Source organism: Castor canadensis, chromosome 7 (genome assembly GCF_047511655.1).
Source record: "Castor canadensis chromosome 7, mCasCan1.hap1v2, whole genome shotgun sequence".
Taxonomy (NCBI): Eukaryota; Metazoa; Chordata; class Mammalia; order Rodentia; family Castoridae; genus Castor; species Castor canadensis.
In genome coordinates this window covers 100,699,206-100,723,985 of record NC_133392.1, presented here as the reverse complement: position 1 = coordinate 100,723,985, position 24,780 = coordinate 100,699,206, and the positions used below count along the sequence as shown (strand labels likewise).

Genomic DNA, 24,780 nt, shown 5'->3' with positions numbered 1-24,780 from the left:
TTTCACTGGGGTATCAATATTAAAATTTTTGAGTATATCTAGACTTTTAAAATAAATGTGACTTTGGGTTAAAGATGTTTATTCTGTCATTGCTTTAAACCCACTTTTTATAAGCACATTTAATTCCTCTGCACAAGAAGGAGTACTCCACACCAAACAGTAGCAGCATGCTAAACTCAAGAGATCAAACCCTGAAAGCTACATGCTAATGGGTTAGTTTTCAAAATCTTATATTAATAACAATTGGCAATAAAGCTTGTTAAATTTCCTTTTGTTCATGTTCCATTGTGTTGATCTTGAATCCCTGCATGTTCTGAAATGATTGCAGCTGAGATCTCCACCTAGTGGATTTTCAGGATTTTGCAGATTTTACAGAACCATGCTGCTACCCCTGAAAAATCCTTAATTTTTTTTTCTCTTCTAAGAGAACATGTTTTAAAGAATTCTACTTAAGATCTAGGATAATTATCAACAGAAAAATTGCAAATGGATAAAACACACCAACATGCATATCAGCTTTACTACAGTTAACAAACCAAGCTACTAAATTTTTATTTTCATACCATAATTAGGAAAACAGATCAGACACAAAGATGAACATATAATCGTCTGTAGAAAGCACTATTGTAATACCACTAATTGAGACACGTATACCAATTTCCATAAAATAAGCATCAAACATGAAGTGCTTTTTTCACATTTTAGTCTTTCATATTTAGTCTTTCATTTGTTTGAGCTCTTTTTTTTTAATTTGGTTGCTTTTTCATGAGTAAACAGAGCTTTTTTTATTTTCCCATTCCTTGAAGAAGTACGCTTAGTTAATTGTATCAAATATATCCTGTCACTCCATCTTTTATTTTTGTGTTAGATTTAACTGTGAACCTCTATTTTATTGATAATGAAGAATTATTGAGGATTTCCTTCTCCATATAATGTATTTTAAATGCATGCAAAGACTAGGACATGTTTGTGGGAACTTTTGATGAGAACTAAAGTAGAAAATGATTATTATTTGAGTTTCACTATTCACTCTACTCTGCTTCTAAAGGTGCTGTATTAGCATATTCAACAGATGGTAGATGCAGTAGAGAGCTTGAAACAGTTTTCGGCTTCATATGTTTTGCTAAGAATTAGAGGCACCTTGTTTTCTGCCTTAAATCTAATGTCTTTTAACTCTGTTAAAAGGGAGAACACTTCACTTGCCCCTTGTCTATGTGCAGTGTTATATTTATTTTGTTGGATACCTCAAACCGTGCAATACATTTTTTTTTTCACTTTTCCTATTTTCCTACATTTGTTGCCCTTTGTGATGTTTTTCAAGGTCATTTGTATGGCTCAAATCAATGTACTAAATTTATCTTGCTTTCATCAGTGTATTTTTCTCTTCTTTCCCTACTAGTTTTATCTCCAGTGCTTCATTGCTGTCTTTTATGGGCAATGAATTTGTGCTGTTGATTTCTCTTTCACTGCTGTTGGTGAGATGCCAAATAGCTTGACTACTAAGAGAAGTATTGATATCTTTGGGAAGCTCTGTTCTATTTTGGTATGGAATAGAATTTGTCATCATAAATGGTAGGTTGTTCTTGGGTTGTGTCCAGGGAATGAGAGAGGAATCTAAGTTTCTGTGTTAGGAAGATTTTTTCCTACATCATTGCCTTCCTTGTTCACAATACAATATTCTACAATTTGATGTGATGATTTGGATTCTCTCCTTAATGTTTTTTCTTCATTTCGAAGTTGTTCATGACTTGAGTTTTGTTCTTCATGCTGTAAAGCTTGATTCTGATCTAAAGTACATTCCTTGTTGTAGGTGTCAGTCAAGTGGATACCTATAAGATGTGTTTCTCTCCTCAAGGACAAAGAAAATTGGTTTCGCTCATTGGTTTTTTGCTTGTTCTGATCCATGTGCTCAGTGGGCTCTGTTGCCCCTTGGTCAGTAACCCCCATGGGATGTTGAGATGGTAAAACACTATTTCCTGTATTTTCCCAAGTGGCTGGTAAATTACCAGGAAATTCCCGTTTGAGCTGAGCTGCATCTTGCACTTGCTCAGTTGAGAACTGAAAGTGTGAGTGTCTGTGCTTAGCTTCCCTGGGTGTAGGCTGAAGCAATACTGATGAATTTCCATTAGGGATATGACCAGCAGGGCAACACTTGCTCTTTACAGAGCTGTGTACAGACAAGTTGTTAGCACTGAGGAGAGGGGCATTTTCAGTATTTTTGTAATATTTGGTCTGCTTTGGGGCATGTTTGAGAGCAAACCTTTTTGAAGTGAGCTTTATACGGTTGTTACTCTCTAGTTGTTGAGGAAAATCTGCAGAAGACACGAGCTTTATTTTGTTTTTTTCCTTAGATGCTTTAGGTAACTTCTTAGAAGGTAAAAGTATTTGTTTATGCTTCTTTTGAAGTTCTGGCAAAGATTGTTCTGGATGAACTCTGACTTTTCTAAAAGGGTGTAAATTTAATTTTATCCTTAAATTGCGTCCTTTAAATTTCCCTTTGAGATCAGATTGCCTAATTCTCTTCTTTTTCAGAATCTGTGAATCGGTAAACCATTTTCTTCCTTCCTTTTTGACATCCAAAGTGGTCAGTTGGTTACTTTGATTTTTCTGCTGTTTCAGGTGGGTTGATGTTTTGGGTGGTACCACACTCTTTTTTGCTGCTAAATCAGGGTCATGGAAGCTGGCCCTCTTTGTAAAATATGTTTTCTTGATTTTTGTTGATAATCTTGATAAATCTATGTTATCCTCACTCATAAGGAATTTTTCTATTGCAGTGTTAATTTGGATTTGCTCTTTCTTAGACTTTGGATGCTCTCTACCATTTGGTTTATTTTTTTTCATATAATCTTGAAATTGGTCACACAGCATATATTTACAGATAAGGGAGTGGTTTGGCTGAATATATCTAGGCTTGCTCCATTTTAACAGTCCACAAGGATCATCATATTTTGATCTATGTTTGTATAAGATCTTTTGTACATAGGGCTCTTCAGGTTCACAAGGCTTGGATGATGAGCTTATAATAAAATATCTCTGCTTGTGAGGTTGTAGGCCATTGTCTTCTTTTTCTATTGGAAGCTGCCATGATTCATTTGTTAAATGCCTTTCAAGACTTTCTCTTGCCAAGGCTGAAGTGGATGTTGCATATCTTCTTCTAAATGTGTCACTGCTGATATCTGCTGAACAATAAATACAGGAATTTAGCACTGGGCAGAGTTTTACTACCCCAACCAAACAGATGCTTAGGTACTTTATGAAAAGTGCAAACAATGACACCTCTGATTATGGCAATTTTTGGATAGTTCCTAATTTTTGGCCAAACCCACAAAGAACATTTGACAGTTTGGTATGCTTATCATGGCACTCTATGTGGCCACATTTCAGTCAGCTGTAATGCTAATTTAGAAGTTGTAGGATTAGAAATATTAATGCTATTCATCTTTTGTCATACTGAAATTAGGTATTGGTTGTACATATTGAGGTTAGGTGTTAGCTTTAAAGATGGATAATATCTGGATCCTTTTCAAATGACAGCAATTTTTCTGCATTCATTTCCTATTTGCACCTCAAATGTTGGGAAGAACATGAGTGCAGTACTAAGTAATGCTCATGTCTCAAACACAGAATAATCTAGACAACAAAAAAGAAATATTTGTTGACTCACTGAAAGCAGAAGTGCATTATTTTATTTCCTATAACTTAATAAAATATTAATTAAATATTTGTTTAATGAGTAGGCTCATTTGTTTAATGAGACTTTTAAATGGTATAGATAAATATATTGACACATTTTGATTAATATTAATGAAAATAATAATTTCATTAATTGTGTACATAGAGGTAGACATTGTGCTAAATATTAATACTTTCACTATCTAATTTGCAACTTATAAGAAAAGTACTACTATCTTATAACTTTTACAGATGAAGAAACAAGTTTAGAGGGGTTGATCTTTTCTTCAGTTACACATCAGCTAAGTGATATGATTGGAACTTCAACCTAGGGCTGTTTGACATTAAATTATATCCTCTTAACCACAATGAATATTACATTAAAAATTATATTTAATCAGTGCACTTCCTCCTGTTTCATGAAATTATTTTATTCAGAGGAAGAAGGAAGTATTTCTATTCAGTGGAAAAAAGAAGGGGTGAACTAAGCCCCAGACTAGCATCTACATAAAATCTAAGATCTGCCACTAACTTTGTGGGTGACCTTGGAGAAACTACTTATTCTTTGGATATTGGACATCTGAATTAGATGGAAACTCTATGTGAGTATTCAAATTATACTAGGGAAAGAATTTGTGGCCTTTATCAGATTCTCAGAGAGTTCTGCAACTCTAAGATAAAAAATAAGAATGATTAGATTAGAGCATTTCTAGAGTCCTCTCTCTACTCTGAAAGTCTACAATTCTGTATTTCCAAGTTACAAGGCATAAATACAGTGACACTGCCTCCTTACTGACATCTCTACTGGAGCAAGTACGGCCTTGACTGTTTTCTCCTCAAGTACCTGCCTTGTCCAGCTCTATAGTACAACGCTAAACATGTTGCAGAATTTCAAATGTTTCTTAAAAGTACTGATCTGACAAACCAATATTCTCTGTGCAAAACAGGGGACTGGTTTGTAAATGGTTAAGAAACCACATTCTCTTTAGAAGTTTCCCATGGAGAAGTTAAACCTTTGGACAAAGTTAAAAACTAAAATGAAACTGAAAGGCTAAGTGCTTTTTTTTTTTCCATAAAATAAAACCAATCTTATCTGGTTTCTATGGCAGATGTTTCTTTCCTTGGCCATCTCTCGCTCTTGAGTCAAATCATCAGCCCCCAGAAACTGTCAAGAACTGAAGTATGAGGAATGTAGTCAAATAAACTCACATCCTACCTTATACCACACATGAAATAATACAGTTTTCATTCTTAACCAGTTGTTCCCAAATCCATTCTTATTGCCAGATCCCCCATGATAGGAATTGACTGCACCAATTGTTTGTTGTAAGCCAATTCAAATAAGTGACAGGAACCTCTTTACAGAGCAGCTGTCAAAACTTTTCACTGCAGAGCCTAAAACCATCGCCTCAGTGTTCAGGAAGAAAAAGGAAGACATTTAATTCATTGCCTTCACCTAAATAATGACATTGCCTATGTACAGTGGTTAGATGTCATGGCCAGATTCACTTGGCTCTCAACATGGGACAATGAATTAAGTCCTGACTTTCCCTGAACTGGGAAGTTATCATCCTTGACGGCTCAGCAAGCAAAGTATGTTTCTTGACATCATTCCTGAAATCAATCACTAGCAATAGAAGGCCCATTCTTCTAATATGTCATGCTCTGAGAAGGTTGCTTACTGCAGAATTGGCATTCATGCTCAAAAGATGTTCGAATGAAAGCTGAGACCCTCCCATAAATCCTAACAACAATATTGCTATTTAAAAGGCTTCTTTCCTTTAAAAAAAAATTGTTAGGTGTTCCCTTTCAGTAGACAGGAAATGTACTCTGAATTCATGGGATGCACCATCTACACTTCATTCCAAACATACACACACACACATGCAAAGAAAGATAGTAAGAGAAAAAGGTCCAGTATCTAGATCATTAGAGGAGGGATACACTGCTGCTACAGTGATTTTTATAGCACTTCTCTGTTGAGGAAATTAAAAGTGGTTCCCTCCTTCCAAGGCAATTAAACAGATTGGAATTTTCTAGAACAAGATGAACTCACCTATCGTTCTTGTTACATGCAGTGGTAGAGTTTGAGACTGTACTTCTAAAGGCTTGAGATTCCTTAGCTTTTCACCTCTCTTTGGACAATGTTTTGTAACTGATCCTGCATCATTAAAAGCTGCCCTATTCCTGGGAGTCTCTGAGCATCCTGACTGCAGCAATCTACCATCTAGGCAAAAGAAAGTGCTGTCTGCCCCATGGTCCTTCCCTTTCAGGTTTCTAAATGATCCGTCAAGGTCTGTGGACTCAGAGGCCAATGTTGCTTGATGGCTGCTTTCCTGTAAAAGTGGCATTTCCTTTCTGGACCCCACAATGGACATGACCTTTATCTCGTTTTCCTGAGTTAAGTGGCAGTTACAGTATCCCATGGTGTGGTAATTTCTTGCCTCATGAGCACACAGGGATTCATCGAAAGTTCTGCAACAAAGGTTTTCTGATGTGTGTTCATTTGCTTTGCCTTGTTGGAGTTTCCAGTTAAATACAACTAAACCTAGGCAAGTGAGACCAACAGCTCCTGTGACAAATAGAGAGACCATTAAAAGATAACATCATAGAAAGGAACATATAAATCACCAAATGTGCAACCCACAAATATAAAGGTTAATGGCTTAAAGGGCATCAGAATGAGTGGGAAGTCCATCACCATTTCGGAAAATATCAGGCCAGACAGAAGCTATTTTAATTGACATTGTTCTGCTTTCCAATTTGGAGCTCTCTTTATATATATTAAAAATTATAACAACACCATTTGGGATTTCTTTAGTAGAGAAAGAAATAGACTGCAGTTCATTCAAAATAAAATAATTCCTGGTTAAAATTATTTTTCTGCCTATGAAAAAACAGTTTAATTCTTAATTTCCTGCTTTTTATTTTCACAGTTAATAAAAAAATAGCCTAGACACCCTGAAAGCCTCATATACCCTTACCTCTTCCCCCTAAAATTTATATTATCCTATATCTTGTTGCCATATTTTAATCATCCGTAAAGATTTGCCACCTGCCCAGCTCATTGACTTCTCATTAGCAAAAAAGGCCAAACTCTATGGCGTTCAAGATTCAGCACAATCTTGCCATTGCCTCCCTTCCTAGCCTTATTTTTCATTATTGCCCACATTTGAGAATTTCAAACTGTTTAATTCATTTAGCTTGAAACATACTTTTAGCCTTTGCATATGGTCATAATGATGCTTTTAACACCTTCTCCTGTCTCTGATTATTTGTATTTTATCCTTTAAAGTCTAAATCAGTACCTCCAAATTTCTGGATGCTTTTGCTGTTTTTCCCCCATATTGCAATGATCACTCCCTGTTATGAACGGTCATGATAAAATGAATGACATCTAATTTCAGATGTCCTGGTACTATCATTTCAGGTACTATGTAGGCATAGCTTGTCCTCTGAGTAAAACCATAAGGGGTAGTGTTTCTTAAACCAAAGTGCACATTCTCCTCCTCTTATACCTCATTTTCCCTAACTTGAATAATAGCATCTGCAACCATATAAAAGTTCAAGTCAAAGTCTTAGTCATATCCCAAGCACTTATCTATCACAGTTATCTTCTTTGTTTCTTAATATTTATAACAGTATAAGATTGTGTTTACTCATTCATTTTTCCTGATCTCTGTCTGTCTTCCCCTGCTAGAACTAAGCACCATGAGGAAACAGACCTTTTCAGATCTGTTTGTTTAATCTTCCATCCCTAGTGCCCATAACTCTGGTACAAAGAAGGTACTCCAGAAATGTTTGTTACATATTCATAAATAAATAAATGAATTCAGTTTCTGAGTTCTGATAATGAAAGTGCTGGTTTGTCTAACCTTAAAAATCACCAAAATGGCAACCATGAAGATACGGCGTCAATACAGATTGAGCAAGAAGGTCTGCGTTTAAAGTCCACGTCTGCCTGTACTTGCTGTGATTTGGGGCAATTCAGTTCCCTCTTCTGAAGATAAGGACAGTGAGTGGGATAATCCTGGAATACTAGACTCATCAATTGACTGCATCATGCCTGGTTCTCTCTATTAGTGACAAGAAAACATGATACGTTTGAATGTGAAAGAAAATAGAGGGTACAAGGCACAATCATTTCACTTTTTTCTATTACAGATGAAGATTAAGCAAAGAGAACAGCAGTTTTTGGTAAAATTCTCCAACCATTGTATAATTCACCAGATCTTGAAATATTATAAACCTATTTTAATTTATTTAATAACACACTCTCAGAAAGTGCTATAACATATTGAAATAACTTAATCTTTATTAAAGGTACAGATTTTCTTAAACTTGTAGCAAAAATGAGATAATAACCATTTTGTTGCCAGTACTTAGAGTATAGGTTATTTCAAACAAGAATTATGTTTTAATATGCTAAAACTATACAAAATAATAACATTTTTAAACATTCTATATTTCTTCTTTTTTTTTTTTCTGGCAGCACTGATAACTTAGCCTCACGCTTGCTAGGCAAGTACTCTTACTACGTGAGCCATTCCGCAAGCCCTCCATATTTCTTATATGGAACAAGAAAACTCAGCACTCAAATTCTGTACAGACACTTTTCTTGGATGTGTTCTAATATCTCTGAATCTTTTTTCTCCTCCTTTCTTAAAAAGGTATAATTAATACTATTCAGCATTAAGTGATATAATATGGATGATATGCTTACTATAGTGCTTTGACATCGTAGAGTTCAATAAATGGTCATTGTATTGCTTATGATTACTATTTTTGTTAGTCAGCTTTCTGTAGCTGTGACAAAATACCTCAGAAAATCAACTTATATGGAGAAAAAGCTTATTTTGGTTCACAGTTTCAATCCATGATTGGTTGTTTCTATAGGTTTTGGGTCTGTGGCAAGGCAGTACATTATGGCAGGGAATGTATGTAGAGCAAAGCTGGCCACTTCATGGCAGCAAATAAACAAAGAGTAAGAACAAGACTAAGGTCCCATATCCCATTAAAAGGCATGCCCCCAGTGATCTAACTTCTTTTCTCTAGGCTCTACTTCCTAAAGGTTCCAACCCTACCCAATGGCACCATGGGCCCCTGACCAAGCGTTTAGCATATGAGCCTTGAGGGTACATTTGAGATCCAATCCATAACACTGCTGTTGCTATGGTTTAGATTTTGTACTGCTATATTGGTCCTGGAAGACTCAACTAGTAGGAAAAAAATAAATTCCCAAATAAATCATTAAGAGAATATTTTGTATGACATACAGTTGCTAAAGCAAATAAAAAAGTCCTAAATTTTCTTAAAGACACGTATCAGTCAGTGACAGGAGAGTAAGCGAAATCTGATCATAGGATAGACTTTCTCCTCTAATTGTGTCTAATGGTCAGGATGCACTTGCTTCTTACTGCTGATGTTTGAGATTTAGCTACACCCCATTACCACTCAGGTGTGGTCACTTTTCTTTAGGGCAGAAAGCAAAAGAAATTTGCAAGTAGGCTAAACAGGATCTTAAAATGTTTGTGTTTTCATTACCATGACATTGTTTCTACTTTTGAAAAAGTATTGTAACAATCTTTTGAGTTGGGAAAAAATAGATGCAAAAAAAAATGATAATTTCTCACGGAAGCATTAGAAAAATATTCAGCTTCATGGAAGCTTTTCATTTGCCAGGTCACAGAATAGGAAGAGGTGCTAAATAACTACTGATTAGTTTCAAATTCACCAAATATGATTATTTACTTCCTTAGAATTGTGATGACTTAGCTATAGATGAAAAATAAAGTGGACTCATAGACAAAATTATGGTTATATGTCTTTTTCTACAACCTAGAGGTACAAAAATCTCACGATATTTTCACTTCAAAAGGAAGAGCAAATTGATAAAAAAAACTCTACTTTTTTTGATGAAAGATACATTAGTATAGAAATTTTACACTAAAACTCAATCATATTCATAATCATATTAATAATTTATCAGAATATGTCCATATATATTAACTTTTTATAACTTTGACAAAAATCTTTGGAATGTTCCAGAATTTGATTTTATCTCTATACTAGCAAAGAGCTGTTAACTTAGCAAAATATATTTCTGAATATTATATATATATGTTAAAATACAAATAAAAGACATTATATTGAAATATTTCCAAAATAGTATCCAATAGAACACTAATTCAATAAAGTAGTGTATAAGAAAAAAGGAGGGGTGTTCAGGGTTAAATAAGCTTTAGAAATATTCCATATTATATAATCCTTCTAAAGATTCAGAATGTCCATTAGAAAATGCAAGGCTTTCAGAAATGCTGCAGCAAATAAGTCCATTCCACATCACTTAACCTAGCATTGCCCAAACCTATTTGAGTCCATAACTCATCACTTGTCTGTGCATCTGTGCGTATTTTGCTGGAATACTTATTAATTATCCACCAGAACTAGTATTCTAAGAAGCACATTTAAGTAAAAACTGCTTGCTGCCATATCACTTTTGTCATTTATGGCAAATTATTTCTTAGCACATATAATTACTGACATGGTTACATGGCTTTTAAAACAATTTACCTTTCTGGGAAGATTTGGTTTCCCTTTCAAGTGAGTTTGATTACTGATGGTGGTTGTTCTATTGTCTAGACCTGATGCTGGTCTCTATCTATCTTGATTAAAAGTATAACTGTCAGAAATTATAAAGCTCATGTCCAATTAATTCACTGAAAACCTGTTATTGAATAATTATTTATAGCTTGTATTCCAAACACATTTCTTTAGTCCTGGGTGCCATTTGTGGGTCTCTAGTCTTCCAGCTTTGGAGTACTACACACACACACACACACACACACACACACACAAAACTCATTACCCTCCTTACTCACAGGCAGATTTTCACCATTCACTTGAGAACATGGTGAAGCACATACATCAAGTTACTTAACTCAAGAAAACTCAAAGACTTTTGGTCTTCAGCTATTGCCATCACTTTTATCAAGTAAGATGTAATGACAGGCAATGCACTGTTTAAATTTTTTAAATTATTATTTAAAGATTGGAGGGTTGGATATTAAAAATAAACAATATTTCCTTAGTCGACCTGGGTAGGTGTTGGCCAAGCTTATGAAAGAGTTGAATTAACAGAAGTCCTCCAAAATCCTCAAACAAAGGTACATAGAGGTGAAATAACTTTCCCCAGATCACATAGAAAGTAAGAACCAGGATTCAGACCTGGGCAATTTAACTGCAGAACTCATGAACTCCCCTACTGCCCTATTGAAGCCCTATAGATTAAGATGCTTGTGATTGTCATCATCATATCTTCTCATGGCCCTGCAAAGCCTTCTCACTGCTACTGCACCACAGAAAGGCACATATGTGTGAGTGGCTTGAAGAAAAAGTCAATGTTTCATCAGATTTGTAAGCTGTCTCCACGTAGCATAATAAATGCTCCAGTACTCTTTGGTAAATGACTGATGAAATATACATAGATATTATTCCTGCATTACAGAAAGGAAAACTGAAGTCTAAAGGTACCTTACTCATGATTATAATGCTACTTATACCAGTTCTTGAATTCCAGGGCCTTGTCTTCTGTGTTAGATGGCTTTTCTGAAAAAAGGAAATTCTTATGTCCTGTGCCAATTCAGCTAACACCTTTCCACAAAGACTGGCAATCTCTCCCTTCCATAATCTCAGAAAATCTCCCCAGTTTCCTACAAGAGCATCATTTAGTACACTTTGAAAATATGGACAAGAGAAGGGAAAAGAGGCAGGCACTTTTCTTCTTGGCATACCTGCAAAACCAAGGACTGTTATCAGGGCCACATCCTGTCCAGGGAGAGGGGGACGTCCATCCTTTAGAACCAGAGTGAGGTTGGGAGCCTTGGAGTCACAATTGGTCTCAGACAGCCTCAGCATACTCTTCACAGTGGCCATAGCCGGGGTGGACAACTGACAATTTAGATCCTTGGCATTCCTGAGCATGTGAGCAGAAGACTTAATGTAGTTTCTTAAAAAGTGGGCCAGGGAGTGGAGATCGCAAGCGCAGCTCCACTGGTTCTTCTCTAAGCTTAGAAAGCTTAGCTGCTTCAGTGGAGTGAAAACATCCGGCATATGGCCCAACTTGTTCCAGGAAAGGTCCACTTCCTGCAATTGAGGGAGGGGCCGGAAGACATCTTTCTCAATGTAGGAAATAAAATTGTTAGATAAGTCCAGATGCCTGAGACTGTGGAGATCAGTGCCTCCAAAAGAACTGTCTGTGAGGTTAGTGATCTGATTGCCGTCCAGCTGGAGCCAGATCAGGCCCCTGGTATTGTGGAACCAGGCCCCTCTCAAAGTGTGGAGAGCATTATTGCTCAACACCAGCACCTGCAGGCTGTACAGCCTGCTGAAGGTATGATCAGCCAGAGAAGAATTGGAAATGTGGTTGTGCTCTAGCAACAGTGTCTGCAACTTTGTAAGGCCAAACAGGGCATTTTCCTGAACACCCTTGGTACCATTTCTGCTCAGGGAGAGCAGGGAAAGATTAAATAAGAGAGACAGATTTGTGCTCTCTACAGAGGAGAGGTATCCATCGGTGACAATCAGAACCCTGGTGGTCACAGGGGATGCTGTGGGAAAGAAAAGCACAGACTATAGAAGCAGGATAGAAGAGGAGCACAGTGGAAAATGTGGGGAATCAATATTGTCTGAACAATCTCATCATCTGATTAGGAACAATACACAAAATGAAAATGATTCCCTAACATCTAAATTTAAGAGGAAGCTGGCTATTTATCAGAATGATGGATTTTTATATTCTCCCTCACTCTGACATGTTTGTTTGGGAAGCATAAAACCATCTGTTCCTTAAGTTGTCAAATTTAATTCAGAGTTTGGGATTATCCTCATTGATACGATTTTGAAGGTGGGTTTTTTGGGCTTCCTCCCTCTGAGGCTATGTCCTGACCTGTTCCAGCTTTGCTGCTCCATGCAGATTCACATAAGCACCAAGCTTGAATCTGAGCTTCATAAGCAGTTTTCCACTGGCAATGGCAATGTATATTTATGCTGTAAAGTCAATCATCTTTTCTCTCAAACATAAAGGTGTGGGGTGGAGTGGGGAGTGAGAAAGAGCGTTGGTTTCTGCTTTTTTGCTCTAGGCTAAAAGTTGGCAACTTGGTAAGGATCTATATTCTCTCCAGACAACCCGAGGATCTGTCAGTGGGGTTCTCATTACAGTCTGGGCCATCTTGGCCTCCTGTCTTGTATCTGTTCCCTCCAATGAAGTCCATCATGGGATGACAGGTGGTACTAAGGGCTTCCAACTGTTAAATTCCTTCACTATAATCACCTCAGAGCTATCACTGCGCTGTCATTAGAAATCAAAGCGTTTTAACTCAATAAAGATGTATTATAATCAGGAGTTATTGTAACACATCTTTATCATGCTAAAATTGTTTTGACTGCAAATGACAGTGTCATAAGAATGAAGGAGTCCATTGTCCCTGGGAGGTCTACAGGTGATATTAGAACAGTCAGCCATAGGGGAAGCAAATCACAATTCCCTTTGGAAATTCAGACTGCAAAGCTGAAACAAAGAGATAAAAAAATGTAAGAGACAAAGGATTCTCAGAGTGCCTTCTTTTGGAAGAATTGCTTCTCTCCCTACAGCACAAGCAAGCTTACATCAGGATAGTTTTTTTGTTTTTTTTGGCATTTGTTAAAGATTATTTGAATTTTATTAATTCTGGCCAGTTTGGCATTTTGTTCCTTTCATCATTGTTTTTGATAAGAGATGGAGAAATTTTGTTTTCATGGGTCCTTAGTCCTTTTGGGATTTGTCAACTCTGAATGAGCAAGCTATTGTTTCTGTCAATTATTTCTTGTCTGGAAGAAGACAGAAACTACTCACAAGTCATCCATTTGCCTTTCTGTGTTTATGAAATCTAACTTCACACATGTGACATTCTGTGAATGAGGAATATGTAGAGGTATAGCAATGAAGATGAGAAATTTTTGTTCCTTACAGACATCAACTATCTTTGATCACACACAGGCAAAAAAAAATGTAGTGAAGTCAAGAAATCCATTTTAGAGGGTGGGAATTTAGTGTGTTTAAGTGTTTTCAATACTGACTGTGAATATACACACCAATGATCCCTGAAACTTTCTATCTCCTGTCAGAGATGATGATAATGTCTACCTCCTAATTCTCACAGAGTCTTGAGAATTTAGAAATGAAGGAAATTATCTTTGTCCATTCTATCATAACTCAGACTTGTTTCTGAAATTTTACCATTGGCAGAACTTATAGCTTGTTTATCTCTTCTTGTATATCAGGATGTAAATCACATTCTCCTCAAATTTGTTAATAAGGTGTCTTATTAAATTGTTGACTTAGGCAACCAATATGTAATGAATACAGGCAGTGTTTCTTGTTAGCATTTCTACAGCTCATTTACCACCAATAAAAAAAGACCAGACTTTCAAAATGAGATGCACTTTGATAATAATCTGTTTCACTGGTACATCACTTTATCTTACTAATGCTGAACAATTGCAGTTCAGAGCTCTGATTCATTTATATTTCAGCTGGTGGAAGTGTTCAAATCTAAACAAAATATGGGCAAAAATAAAATTAAAGTAATCTAAATTTTCATTTTTTGATGTAGCTAGCCTGAAATGGTCCCCAAAAATATTGACAATAAAAATACATGTTACTTCTGAAGGTCTTAAAAACATACTGGTTGAGACCACCAGGAATAGGAAAATAAAATAATGTTAACAGTCTCTGGTCACTGTAAAAAGAGAAAAAAGGCTGCTTTTTTTTTAAAGGTTGCATTTTTCAGGCTGAGTTCAGAAAACAGTCCATACAATAAAAGGTATGGCAATGAATTTTCCAGGTACACTGAACACTGCCTTTTAGAGTAATTAATTTTATTACCTACTATATAGGTTAGCTGGTGACAGAGGGTTACATCTTTGGCACACACCATACAGGACGCAGGGCAAGCTGCCACCAACCGCAGCACGGTGGCAAAGAGTACAAGCCGTCCACCTGAAAAGAAAGCAGAGGGCAATGCACATCGTAATGCCAGCATTTATTATTCATGGTTGCAGTACATACAGCTCCTGAGGCATTTTTATGATTTCTGCTTTTTAATGAGCACCTTGGTGTTCTCACAAGATGCCAGTTAAATGGCTAGAATCCTTGTTTTATACAGAATTTAGAATGAAATGTTAAAGCATTTGATCATAAATTCAGAGAGCTCACAACTATGTTAGTACAGATTACTAAACAAATTAAGTGACTTTGCAAAACACTTTACAGTTTGTAAGCTTTGACAAATCATTACACTTAGACCTCTTAATTCTACAACCCAATTTAAGGCTAAGCAAACTGAAGTTCAGACTGATTACTAGTCATTCAAAGCCACATAGCTGGTGGTATTTAACTGAGTCTTTTAACTTCAATGTTGGATTCTGTCTGCTATGCAGAAGCTAATATCTAAGGTTCTGTAATCTACATAATTACTGTTGAATTATTTTACTCTTTACAGATTTAAATGCCACACTTAGGAAGAGGGTGTAAAGGAAGATTAAGATCATACCTTTATTTTGTTTTGAATTCAGCTATGTTATTTACTGGCTATAGTGTCTTTGAGAAATTATTTCATTTTTCTTATTTTCTACCTTTTCATGTGTAATAATAAATAAAAATAATAAATCACTACAGTACAGAGTATTGTAAGAGTTAAATGAGATGCTCTATGAATTCAGCAAAGGTTAAATTTTAGCATTATTTTTGTTTTATCAACTCCTCTCACAAAATATTAATACCATTTTAATTTTTGACCAAAGGACCATTAATTTATAATGTATTCCTTGGTTGTTTTTTTTTTTTTTTTTTTGACACTACTGGTGTTTGAACTCAGGACCTTGTGCTTGCAAGGCAGGTACTCTACCACTTGAGTTATACCTGCAGTTCTTTCTGCTTTAGTTATTTTTCAGATAGGGTCTTGAGCTTTTACCTGGGAATAGTCTCAGACTATGGTCCTCTCACCTTGGTCTCCAACATGACTGGGATTACAGGCATGATCCACCATACCTGGTGAAGTTAATTTTTTTAAGCAAAAATATATGAAATAGATTGTAATAAAGCACCCTACCTACGCAGTACGGTAGTCTGCAAACAAAATAAAATGTCAGAAAACATAGAATTATTAATTCTATCATTAGTTCAAAAGTATTCTAAAGCACCTTCAGGATGTAAGGCCCTGCTCATGGAACATAGAGCTATGGACGTAAGTCACTGCCCTCATGGCGTATATATTCATTCTATGGAGAGACATAAATTGTAAATATTATGAACACAGATATTAAGTCATTTGATTCTATGGCATAAAAGAAAGAACAAGAGCTAGCATTAGCTTGGAGGTTCTTAATATGGTAGACCAGGAGGGATTCTCTGATGAATGACCATTGAAGTAGACCTACAGAAGGCAAAGTTCAGTAAGCCTTGGTGGAGAGAATAAATAGCAAGCACAAAGTCCCTGAGGATGTGTTTGGCTCAGCTGGTGTGGCCAGGCTGGAGTGTGCAAGAGGAAAAGTAGTTTAGAGGATTGCAGGGATTGGTTTCTTGTGCCTTAAGAAAGAATACAAGAACTTTGGTTTTTTTATTCAAATGAGATACGAAGTAATTTTTGTGAGTGGCATTACTTGATCTGAAGTACATGCTTAAATGATCACCTTAACTATTGTATTGGGAACATAATTTTAAATAAACAAAGAAGCAGCAAAAAATAGTTATAGTTAGAAGGCAATTGTAGCAATGACATGGTTTTGACCAAGGATGACAGGTAGACAGATTCTAGATTTATTTTATTTTTAAAACATTTTTATTAGTATATGATAGTTTTACAGTCTTCTCTCACTCCCCTTCCTGAAATGGCTTCAACAGGTTTCAATGTTCCATAGTCACACATGAATAGAAAGTACCTCAACCATATTCACCCTCCTTTACCTTTTGTCATTTATCCTCCCCTTCCCCTTAGTACCTTCCCCTTAATATGACCTGTATTACATTCCTGTCATTCATTGCTTATGTGTCTGTTCATTGTTCTGTGTTGCCTTGGTATTTCACCTGCAAATGTATTGTACTTTAATCAGTCAAACCCTCTATTACTCTCTCCCTCCCTCTTTTCCCTTACCCTATATTATCCAACAGTTTTCTGTGTGTTTCATTGTGTCTTGTTTCTACACAGATGTGATATACGTCAATATTTTTCACTCTCTATCATTCTTTTCTTTTTTTCTTCCTTTCTTAGCCTCCTCTAATAGTTCCACTTTTGGAAGCAGGATATATATACATATATGTATATATACATATTGCTTGTATTTCTATTTATATCCGTCTTCCACAAATGAGAGAAAAAATGTGATCTTTCTTTCTGAAACTTACTTCACTTAACATGATGTTCTCTAGCTCCATCCATTTCCTGTGAATGATGAAATTTCATTCTCCTTTATGGCTGAATAATATTCCATTGTATATATGTACCACATTTTCTTAATCCATTTAACCATTCTAGGGCATCTGGGCTGTTTCTATAACTTGGCTATTTTGAATAAAGCTATAATAAACAGCTTTATAATAAACATGGGTGTGTAAGTACCTTTAGTATATGCTGTCTTACATTCCTTTGGATATATGACTAGGAGTAAAGATGAGGGGAAAAGGAACCATTATACATTGTTGGTGGGAATGTAAATAGTTCAACTACAATGAAAGCAGTACAGAGGCTCCTTAAAAAACTAAAAATGGATTTTTTTAAACTTTTAATGCTGCAATTTAATTTAACAAGCCTGAGCTCAAATAACCTGTCTGCTGGCCTATTATAGGTCAACATTTGTAAATAAGCCAATACTTACTCTCAAAACACTTTCTAGCTAATGGTATAGATATGTAAATACCTAGTTATAATCCAAGGAAGAATGTAGTAAGTCTAAAGATGAAAAATTATTTTGTGCAAATACTTCAAGGCTTTAAGATGGATGTGACTAACGAGTTGATTTTACAGAGTACAGTGAATTTCATAAATGGAGAGTAAAAGTTGGATACTTCTAGTCTGAAAAAAAATGGTAAGAACAATGCTTTACTTGGGGGCAGCAAATGCAATCTTAATTCATCTGTTTTAGCCCTACCTACGCTGCTGAGAGTATGCCCCATTCATGTGTTCTGTGGTTAACCAAAGATTTAGGGAGAGTTTACACACAGATTTCAGGGCTTCTTCCTCCAGGATCCACCTCACTCTCTAGTGTCTGTATATGAGAGGCAGGATTTTCAGATGCTGCTAGGATTCCTGTCCCCTGGTATACACACATGCCTAATCTTCTCCTATGCAACCTGTGATTATGACGAGATATTACTTCCATGAGTCTATCATCACATGGCAAAAGAAGAGTGTCCTAGGTAAAGTTGACCTAATCAGGTGAGCCTTTATCTAGAGAGAATGTTCTCCAGCTGGTCACAGAGGAAATAGTCTGAGACACACACACTCTTGCTAGCAGGAAAACAATAAACAGCCATGTTGTGAACTGCCTATGGGAGGGTGCATATGGCAAGGAACTGTGGTCATCCTCTAAAAGTTGAGGGTGATCTTTAGATAAAACTTAGCAAGAAAACACGTACATGAGTCATACAATCACAAGAAAATGAGTTCTGCCAACAATCAGTGGTCTTGAAAGAGACCCTTGAACCTCAAATGAGAGTCACAGTGCCAGCTGACACCTTGATTTTGGGGTGATGAGACTTTGAGCAGAGGACTCAGCTAATCTTTAGTGGATTCCTGACCCACAGAAACTGTAAGATGAAAAAAGGCATTATCATAAACCATGAAATTGGGGGTCATTTTTTATACAACACTAGCTATTATACTCTGGTTGTCCTGAATTCTGTCCTCTATTTCTTCAGGCAAGCAAACTATCAGAATTTTAATTATTTCCTAAGAAGTGGTCTATTCTTAGACTAAATGCTATTTAGAAAAAAAAATGGGAAACTTACTCCATGTCTTTTCTTTTTTCTAAGTTATTCCCCTCCAAAATCCACCTAATTTATTCACTCTCCAGTGTCTTTCACATATTGTCCAGAGTTTACAGGTGTTATCTGTGAGAGAGTTGATATAAGCTACTCAACCATTTGGACTCTGGATACATTTTGAAGATAAGATCAATGTGATTTGCTGGTGGTGATGAAAATATGGTAAAGAGAGAAGTCAAAACATCATTCTATGCTTTGGGGTCTCTGTTAATAGAAGGATACACTTGCTGTTTATTGAAATAGGAAAGACTGTAAATGCGTTTGATTGTATGTGTGTTTAGAGTTCAGGAGTACCAGTCAAAAGTCAGAAATCTGAGAGCTGATTTTTAAAGGCATGAGGCTGAATTAATTCCTCAACAAATTAATTCTTGATAAGAGTAAAGAGACTCTGATACTAAGTCCTGGGACAATTCAAAATTTAAGGAGGAGAGATGGAACCAAAAGTTGAGGCTAAGAAGCCAAACAGAGAGGAAAAAAAAAAAAAAAAACACTGAGAAAATGATGGCCTTAAAGACAATTAGAAAAAGAATAAACTGTTTCAGTTACAGAGGAATGATTGCTTATTTAATGCTATCCCAAGTGAGATGGGCATATAAACTAAACATTAAATTTAGTAATGATGAGGTCTTTGGACCTGTAATAAGAAAAGTTTTGCAGAATGTTGTAGGAGAAAGCTTGTTTGGGTAGAGGGATTGGGAAGAAGGGAATTAGAGACAGCAAATTTAGGAAACTCTATAGAGCACTTTTGGGATAAAGGTAACGGAGAAGTGGAGTAGTATGTTCAATGTTGAGAAAGAGTCCACACACAAGTTCTATTTTGTTGTTTGTTTTTAAAATGAGAGACTATATAGTATTTCTGTATGGTAGTCAGAATTAAGCAGTAGAGAGAAAATATCATCTATGCAAAAATAGAAGGGAGAACTATTGCCGGGGTACACAGCAATATGAGTTGATCTCATATAGAAGCAGACAAAGTTCATCTGTAGGAACAAAAGGGAAGTCAGATTATGTATGTTTAGACACAGGTAAGGTGGTAAGTGTAGCAGTAGAAGCTAGAGGTTTGAGGAGAGATGACAAGGTACAAAATAGACATCTGGGTTATAGGCAAGTGAGTGGGTTGAAAATATGTAATAGGCTCTCTGGGCAATACCAAAGGCCCATTTAGGGTGATAGGGTGATGATTTTTAAGTAAAACTAACTAAGACCAATTTAATCAAGTTTGGAGTTTTTTCAGTAGTGTATAAAATTTAAGAGAGGGCCAGGGAGTTTAGATTGTATAGAAAGGAGAGATAATGGGAAATAATTGCCAATGAAATCTAAAGTAGGTAACTGGAAAGTGAGATGACAGTAAAAACTTGATGAGATGAGTAATAGAGGGAATGAGGGATTACATAGGTAGGTAGGTAAGTAGGTAGATAGAAAGATGATCGCTAGATAGATACAGATAGATGATAGATAGATAGATAGATAGATAGATAGATAGATAGATAGATAGATAGATAGAAAGAAAGAATATCTTAGGGCAGATTTGAAAGTATTCACAATAGAAAGTTTCTCTTCTTTTTTTAAGTGGTAAAATGGACTTGGATGTACCACTGTGGTACACAGTTGTTGGAGTCAAGTTTCTAAACATGAGCTGGAAAGGAAGGAGTCAGAGCCCATAGTGTCTGATAGAGACTAGGAAGGGGGAGAACATGAGGGCTCTGCAGGCCTTGGTAGTGACTGAGTAGTGACTTTGTAGGGACTAGGATACAACTCCAGAACTGAGTGCTACATGAGGAAGGAAGACACACTCATTGGAGAAGAATGGCAAAAGAACCCAAGGATCATTCTATTGCATGAATAATAAAAGCACAGAATAGTCTGAGAGACCATGACAGTGAGCCAGTTGTTAAAACTTTCAAAGAATGAGGGACAGTATCTCAGTGGAATATGCTGACAAGGGGAAAAACCATCTGGAAGTAGCAGTAACAGCAAGGAAGGCACAGTCCCTTGCTTACCCCACCTCCATCCCCAACAACTGAGAGGTGCAAGGAGTATGCCAGAGAAAACATCTTCCATTTAAGAAGGCTCTGGGGAGAAGCATTGTCCTCAGGGAGGGCTAGATATTAAGCGGGAAAACATCCTACTAAGAATCTAAATTAATTGGATACAGTGTCTGAATGTTAAATTGGGTTCACTGCCTCCTGGCAGTGAAAATTTGACAAAGGAAGACAAAGAAGAGATATAATTTCTTCAAAAGAAAACAACATTTTCTAAAATTCCAAGAAGTTTTCCTGCAGAGACATAACTTTTATATCCCTTGCAACTGGAGCAGAACTTGAAATATAATCAGAATACAATAAATGTTTAACCAAACATCTATGGTACTGAGGTTCATACTGGCCAATATCTTTAATTGCAGTTTATGAAGATAAAAACTCTAAAACAAGGCATCATCATGCAGTTTCTATCTTGATCTTGGTTTTAAATCTGAGATGTCTAATTATGAAGCTAATTGTAAAATTACTTTTAGCAATTCTTTTCCTGCAGACACATGTGCAGTATAAGGCACTGAAATAGTTAATAGTTTTTAGTATTCACTTTTATTATTTCATTTCAAAGAAGAAAACCTGCAAAGCTAATTAAAGCTTTCCCACTATTTCATTATCTGAATGTAGTTGCAAATTCTGACTTAAAACTCTTATCAGAAGAAGACTCAGCTCCCGCCATGAAGAGCAAATGAACATTCAATTAACACTTCAATACAAGTGTATTTTAAATAAAAAATATACTTTATTGTTAATCTCATTCTTTACAAATGCAAATACCCAAACTTTAAAATCCAAAGCGTTTCTTCCCTTTTATTCTTAATGGGGGTAAAAAATCTTTTCTTTATTTACAGAGAAGACCAGAGTTTTCTGAAGTTGTTACAAAGTTGGAGGAGTGTCTCTGCAACATTGAGGTAAGAGCTTTACCTTTTGAAATATGTCTGTTATATAACTGCGAATATCCAATGATGTCAAGGAATGCAGGTGAGATGGCACTTATGAAAAGTTACTGTGAACCCCATAACTCCATTAGTTCTTACTCTATTCATTAAACCCCCATAGCAGAACAGCACTGACTCCCTCCATAGGGGTAAATTCAGAGTGAATTTAGCTGGTTCCAATAATCAGACAAGCAAATACTTGCAGTCATGCTCGACTTAAAAAGTGATATGTAAAAATTTGAAAGTATAACAAATACATTAGATTTTACTCCACTGTCCATTTCTTTTGAACAAGAAAGAGAAAACTACCACTAAATAATGCATTTCTTTCACACCACACATATGTTACATAAAGTGGTCTATCAGGCTAATGGAATTTGCATCTCTTAATATCAAGGAGCTATTTGCTTTCATTTTCTCTATAATTGCCTTAATTTGCTATACATCTGGTCAGGGTATAGCATTTGAAAATAGGCAAAGGAACACTAATTTAAAAACAGTACGTTCTTAAATGAGCAAGAGGAAGGGGATAAGACATCACACATACACCTACATCTGAAGGGAAGAGACAAACATGGGGGAAAGAGGATCAGCCTGAGATTATACAAAAAAAATCTCAAAGTGGAACCACCCAGAAAAGTTCTCCTTCCTTAAAGGAGAACTCAGCTTGGTCATTGGAATCTGGCTTAGTAGGAAAGAGGTACAGGTCTGCAGGTATAGCTTGCAGTGAGTGTCTGTTTCATGACTCCACTGAAACTTCTAAAGAGGAAGCCTTTCTGGTAGAAGGAGGCTTCAGTCCTCATACATAAAACCTCTCTGCCCTTCTCTTTGGTTCTGAAACATAGGAAAGGGGAAGAACAGTAGTAGATTGGATGAGTCTTCAGCAGCCCCATATGGACAGAACATCTTCCAGAGGTCTTGGATGCTAAGAGATAATCTTCAATCCTTGAGTTCCAAGTATCCTCTCATTTGAATTTTTGTGTTTAACTAGATAAGGCTGCTCGAAGCCTGGGAGCAAGCTGGGACATATCCCGTAAGATGGGAGGAGACAGGTAATTCTAGAAACAGAGAGAAGATCACTAAGATCTGTTAGACTAGCTTATCTTGTTATATTGATCATGCCTCTTGGTAAACTCTTCCCCCCAGGAGATATGAAGAGGCTATGTGCAAGGAAAGTTTTCAGGACTGGGTAGCACAAATTAATGGACCAGAGTCGACAGAAAGGGTCTTGAGTTGTGGCGTTCCCTAAGACTTGGTCCTCTCCACTCTTCAACTTTTCCGTCAGTGGCTTATACGAAGGTCAATAGAAAACTGAACATCGTATTTGCAAATATAATGAAGACAAAAGGGACAAATAATATTTGAAAGCAGGACTCTAGAAAATCTTGGAGGATGAATTAACAGGGCATGTCTCATGAGAATAAATTTCACAAGAATAATTCTGCCCCAGACCCAGAGAAACAATAAAAGTATGAAATGGGAGCAGTGTATTTTAGGAGCACCATGAATGTTAGTAGGGAGTTAGAATATGAAGTGGCCATCCTGCCACAGAATAAAGGATATGATCATTCTTATTCTGAGTTGACCAAACAAGATGGTATCCTATTGCATCCTTAATCTTTTCAAAGATGAAAAGAAGGACACACATTTTAGTGGAAAGAGATCAGAATAGTGAAGTTGAAAAATCATGTAATATGAGAACCAATTAAGAGAATCAGGGATACTTATCACAGAGAAGAGAACAGCTGTTTTTAAACCTCTGAATAACTATCATTTGGAAAAGAGCTTGGTCTGGTTCTCTTTGGGAAAACACTAGCCAGTCATTACAGCATCCTTCACCTCATAAAATGGATGTATTATTGGAAAAATGTGTAAGTCCATTTTATGTCAAGGGAATAATTTTAGCTACAATTGAAAGGCATTCTATCATGAATCTTATTGCCATAGTAAAGATTGTGGAGAATCTTTTGATTATTGAATAATAACCTTCTAAATATTTATTTGATGAGTCTGATTTTGGCCTACCATGTTTTTGGAAAGATGGAGATATGTTTAATAACCATCTCTCAAAATAGAACTGGGTCAAAATGTAAGTGAAGCTAGCCAAGTGTCGCCATCAGAAACTGAAAAGAAAAGCCAGAAGCAAGCTGGGGTGAATAGAAATTAAAATATGAGAAATTCTGGAATAGAAAACTAAAATCAAATCCATATTCTATTTGATGCTTTTATGCCTGTTAGATTTATTAAATGATGTAGTAAGCATTTCCTTTGCTCAGCTGATGTTTACAACATCAAGTAATAGCAGTGGATCACCCTCACCTTCCTCTTCTTCTGATTGCCTGGTGGGCCGTGGAGGGCCAGGCCGGAGCCACGTGGCAGCGTTAAGGAGTCGTTTTGAGTTGGAATATGCTCTAAATTCAAGGTCTTATGCTTCCTGGCCCCAAAGGTAAGTGGTAATCTACGCAACAGTCTCATGGCTGAGTTAGATTTCAGAATCTCATCAAGAGAGTCACCTGATTTGATTATTGTCAACAGGGGATTGACCACTCCACTGGAAAACATTAGAGAGGAGTTTTGAGTTCATTTTTGTTGCAATATCATGACCAAAATTAGAAATTCTATACTTTGTTGTCTTGGATTCTCTAACTTGCATGTAATAGCAACTAAGTCTAGCATAAGAAATTGCTATTTTAAAGCACCAAAGGCGTTTATAGAATGTATTCCAGGATGATCTTATGGAATCTGAAGAATTCTTATGTGAGGGCCAGGAATCACTTTGGGGATAGGATCATCAAAAGTTCAGAGTTGTAAGAACTATTATAACCCAGCTGTTCATCTCAAAGGAATATACCCAAAAAATTGAAAACAGGTATAAAAACAAGTTACATATATTCAAATGTTTACAGTAACATTATTCACAATAGCTAAAAGTGGAAACAACTCAAATTTCTATCTAAGGAAGAAGAGATAAACAAAATATGATATTCATACAGTGAAATATCATTCAGTCCCGAAAAGGAAATAAGTACTAATTTATGCAACATGGATGAACCTTAAA

The 24,780-nt window shown here is 36.2% G+C and overlaps 2 protein-coding genes across 3 annotated transcripts in view; one reads left to right on the top strand and one right to left on the bottom strand.

Moving 5' to 3' along the window:
* Tnni3k (TNNI3 interacting kinase) overlaps positions 1–24,780 on the top strand; it is a 316,805-nt gene that overhangs the window by 244,087 nt on the left and 47,938 nt on the right. For both annotated transcript variants that reach the window (XM_074079756.1, XM_074079755.1), the window contains 2 exons: positions 21,636–21,695; positions 23,999–24,168. In XM_074079756.1, coding sequence (XP_073935857.1) covers positions 21,636–21,695; positions 23,999–24,168 — 230 coding nt within the window. The remainder of the gene's footprint in view (positions 1–21,635; positions 21,696–23,998; positions 24,169–24,780) is intronic.
* On the bottom strand, positions 1,221–15,758 carry Lrrc53 (leucine rich repeat containing 53). Its single transcript, XM_074077949.1, is given in 6 exon segments — positions 1,221–1,617; positions 1,620–3,176; positions 5,729–6,244; positions 11,466–12,281; positions 14,597–14,710; positions 15,716–15,758. Coding segments are annotated over 6 exon segments (3,309 nt in total). The 3' UTR covers positions 1,221–1,354.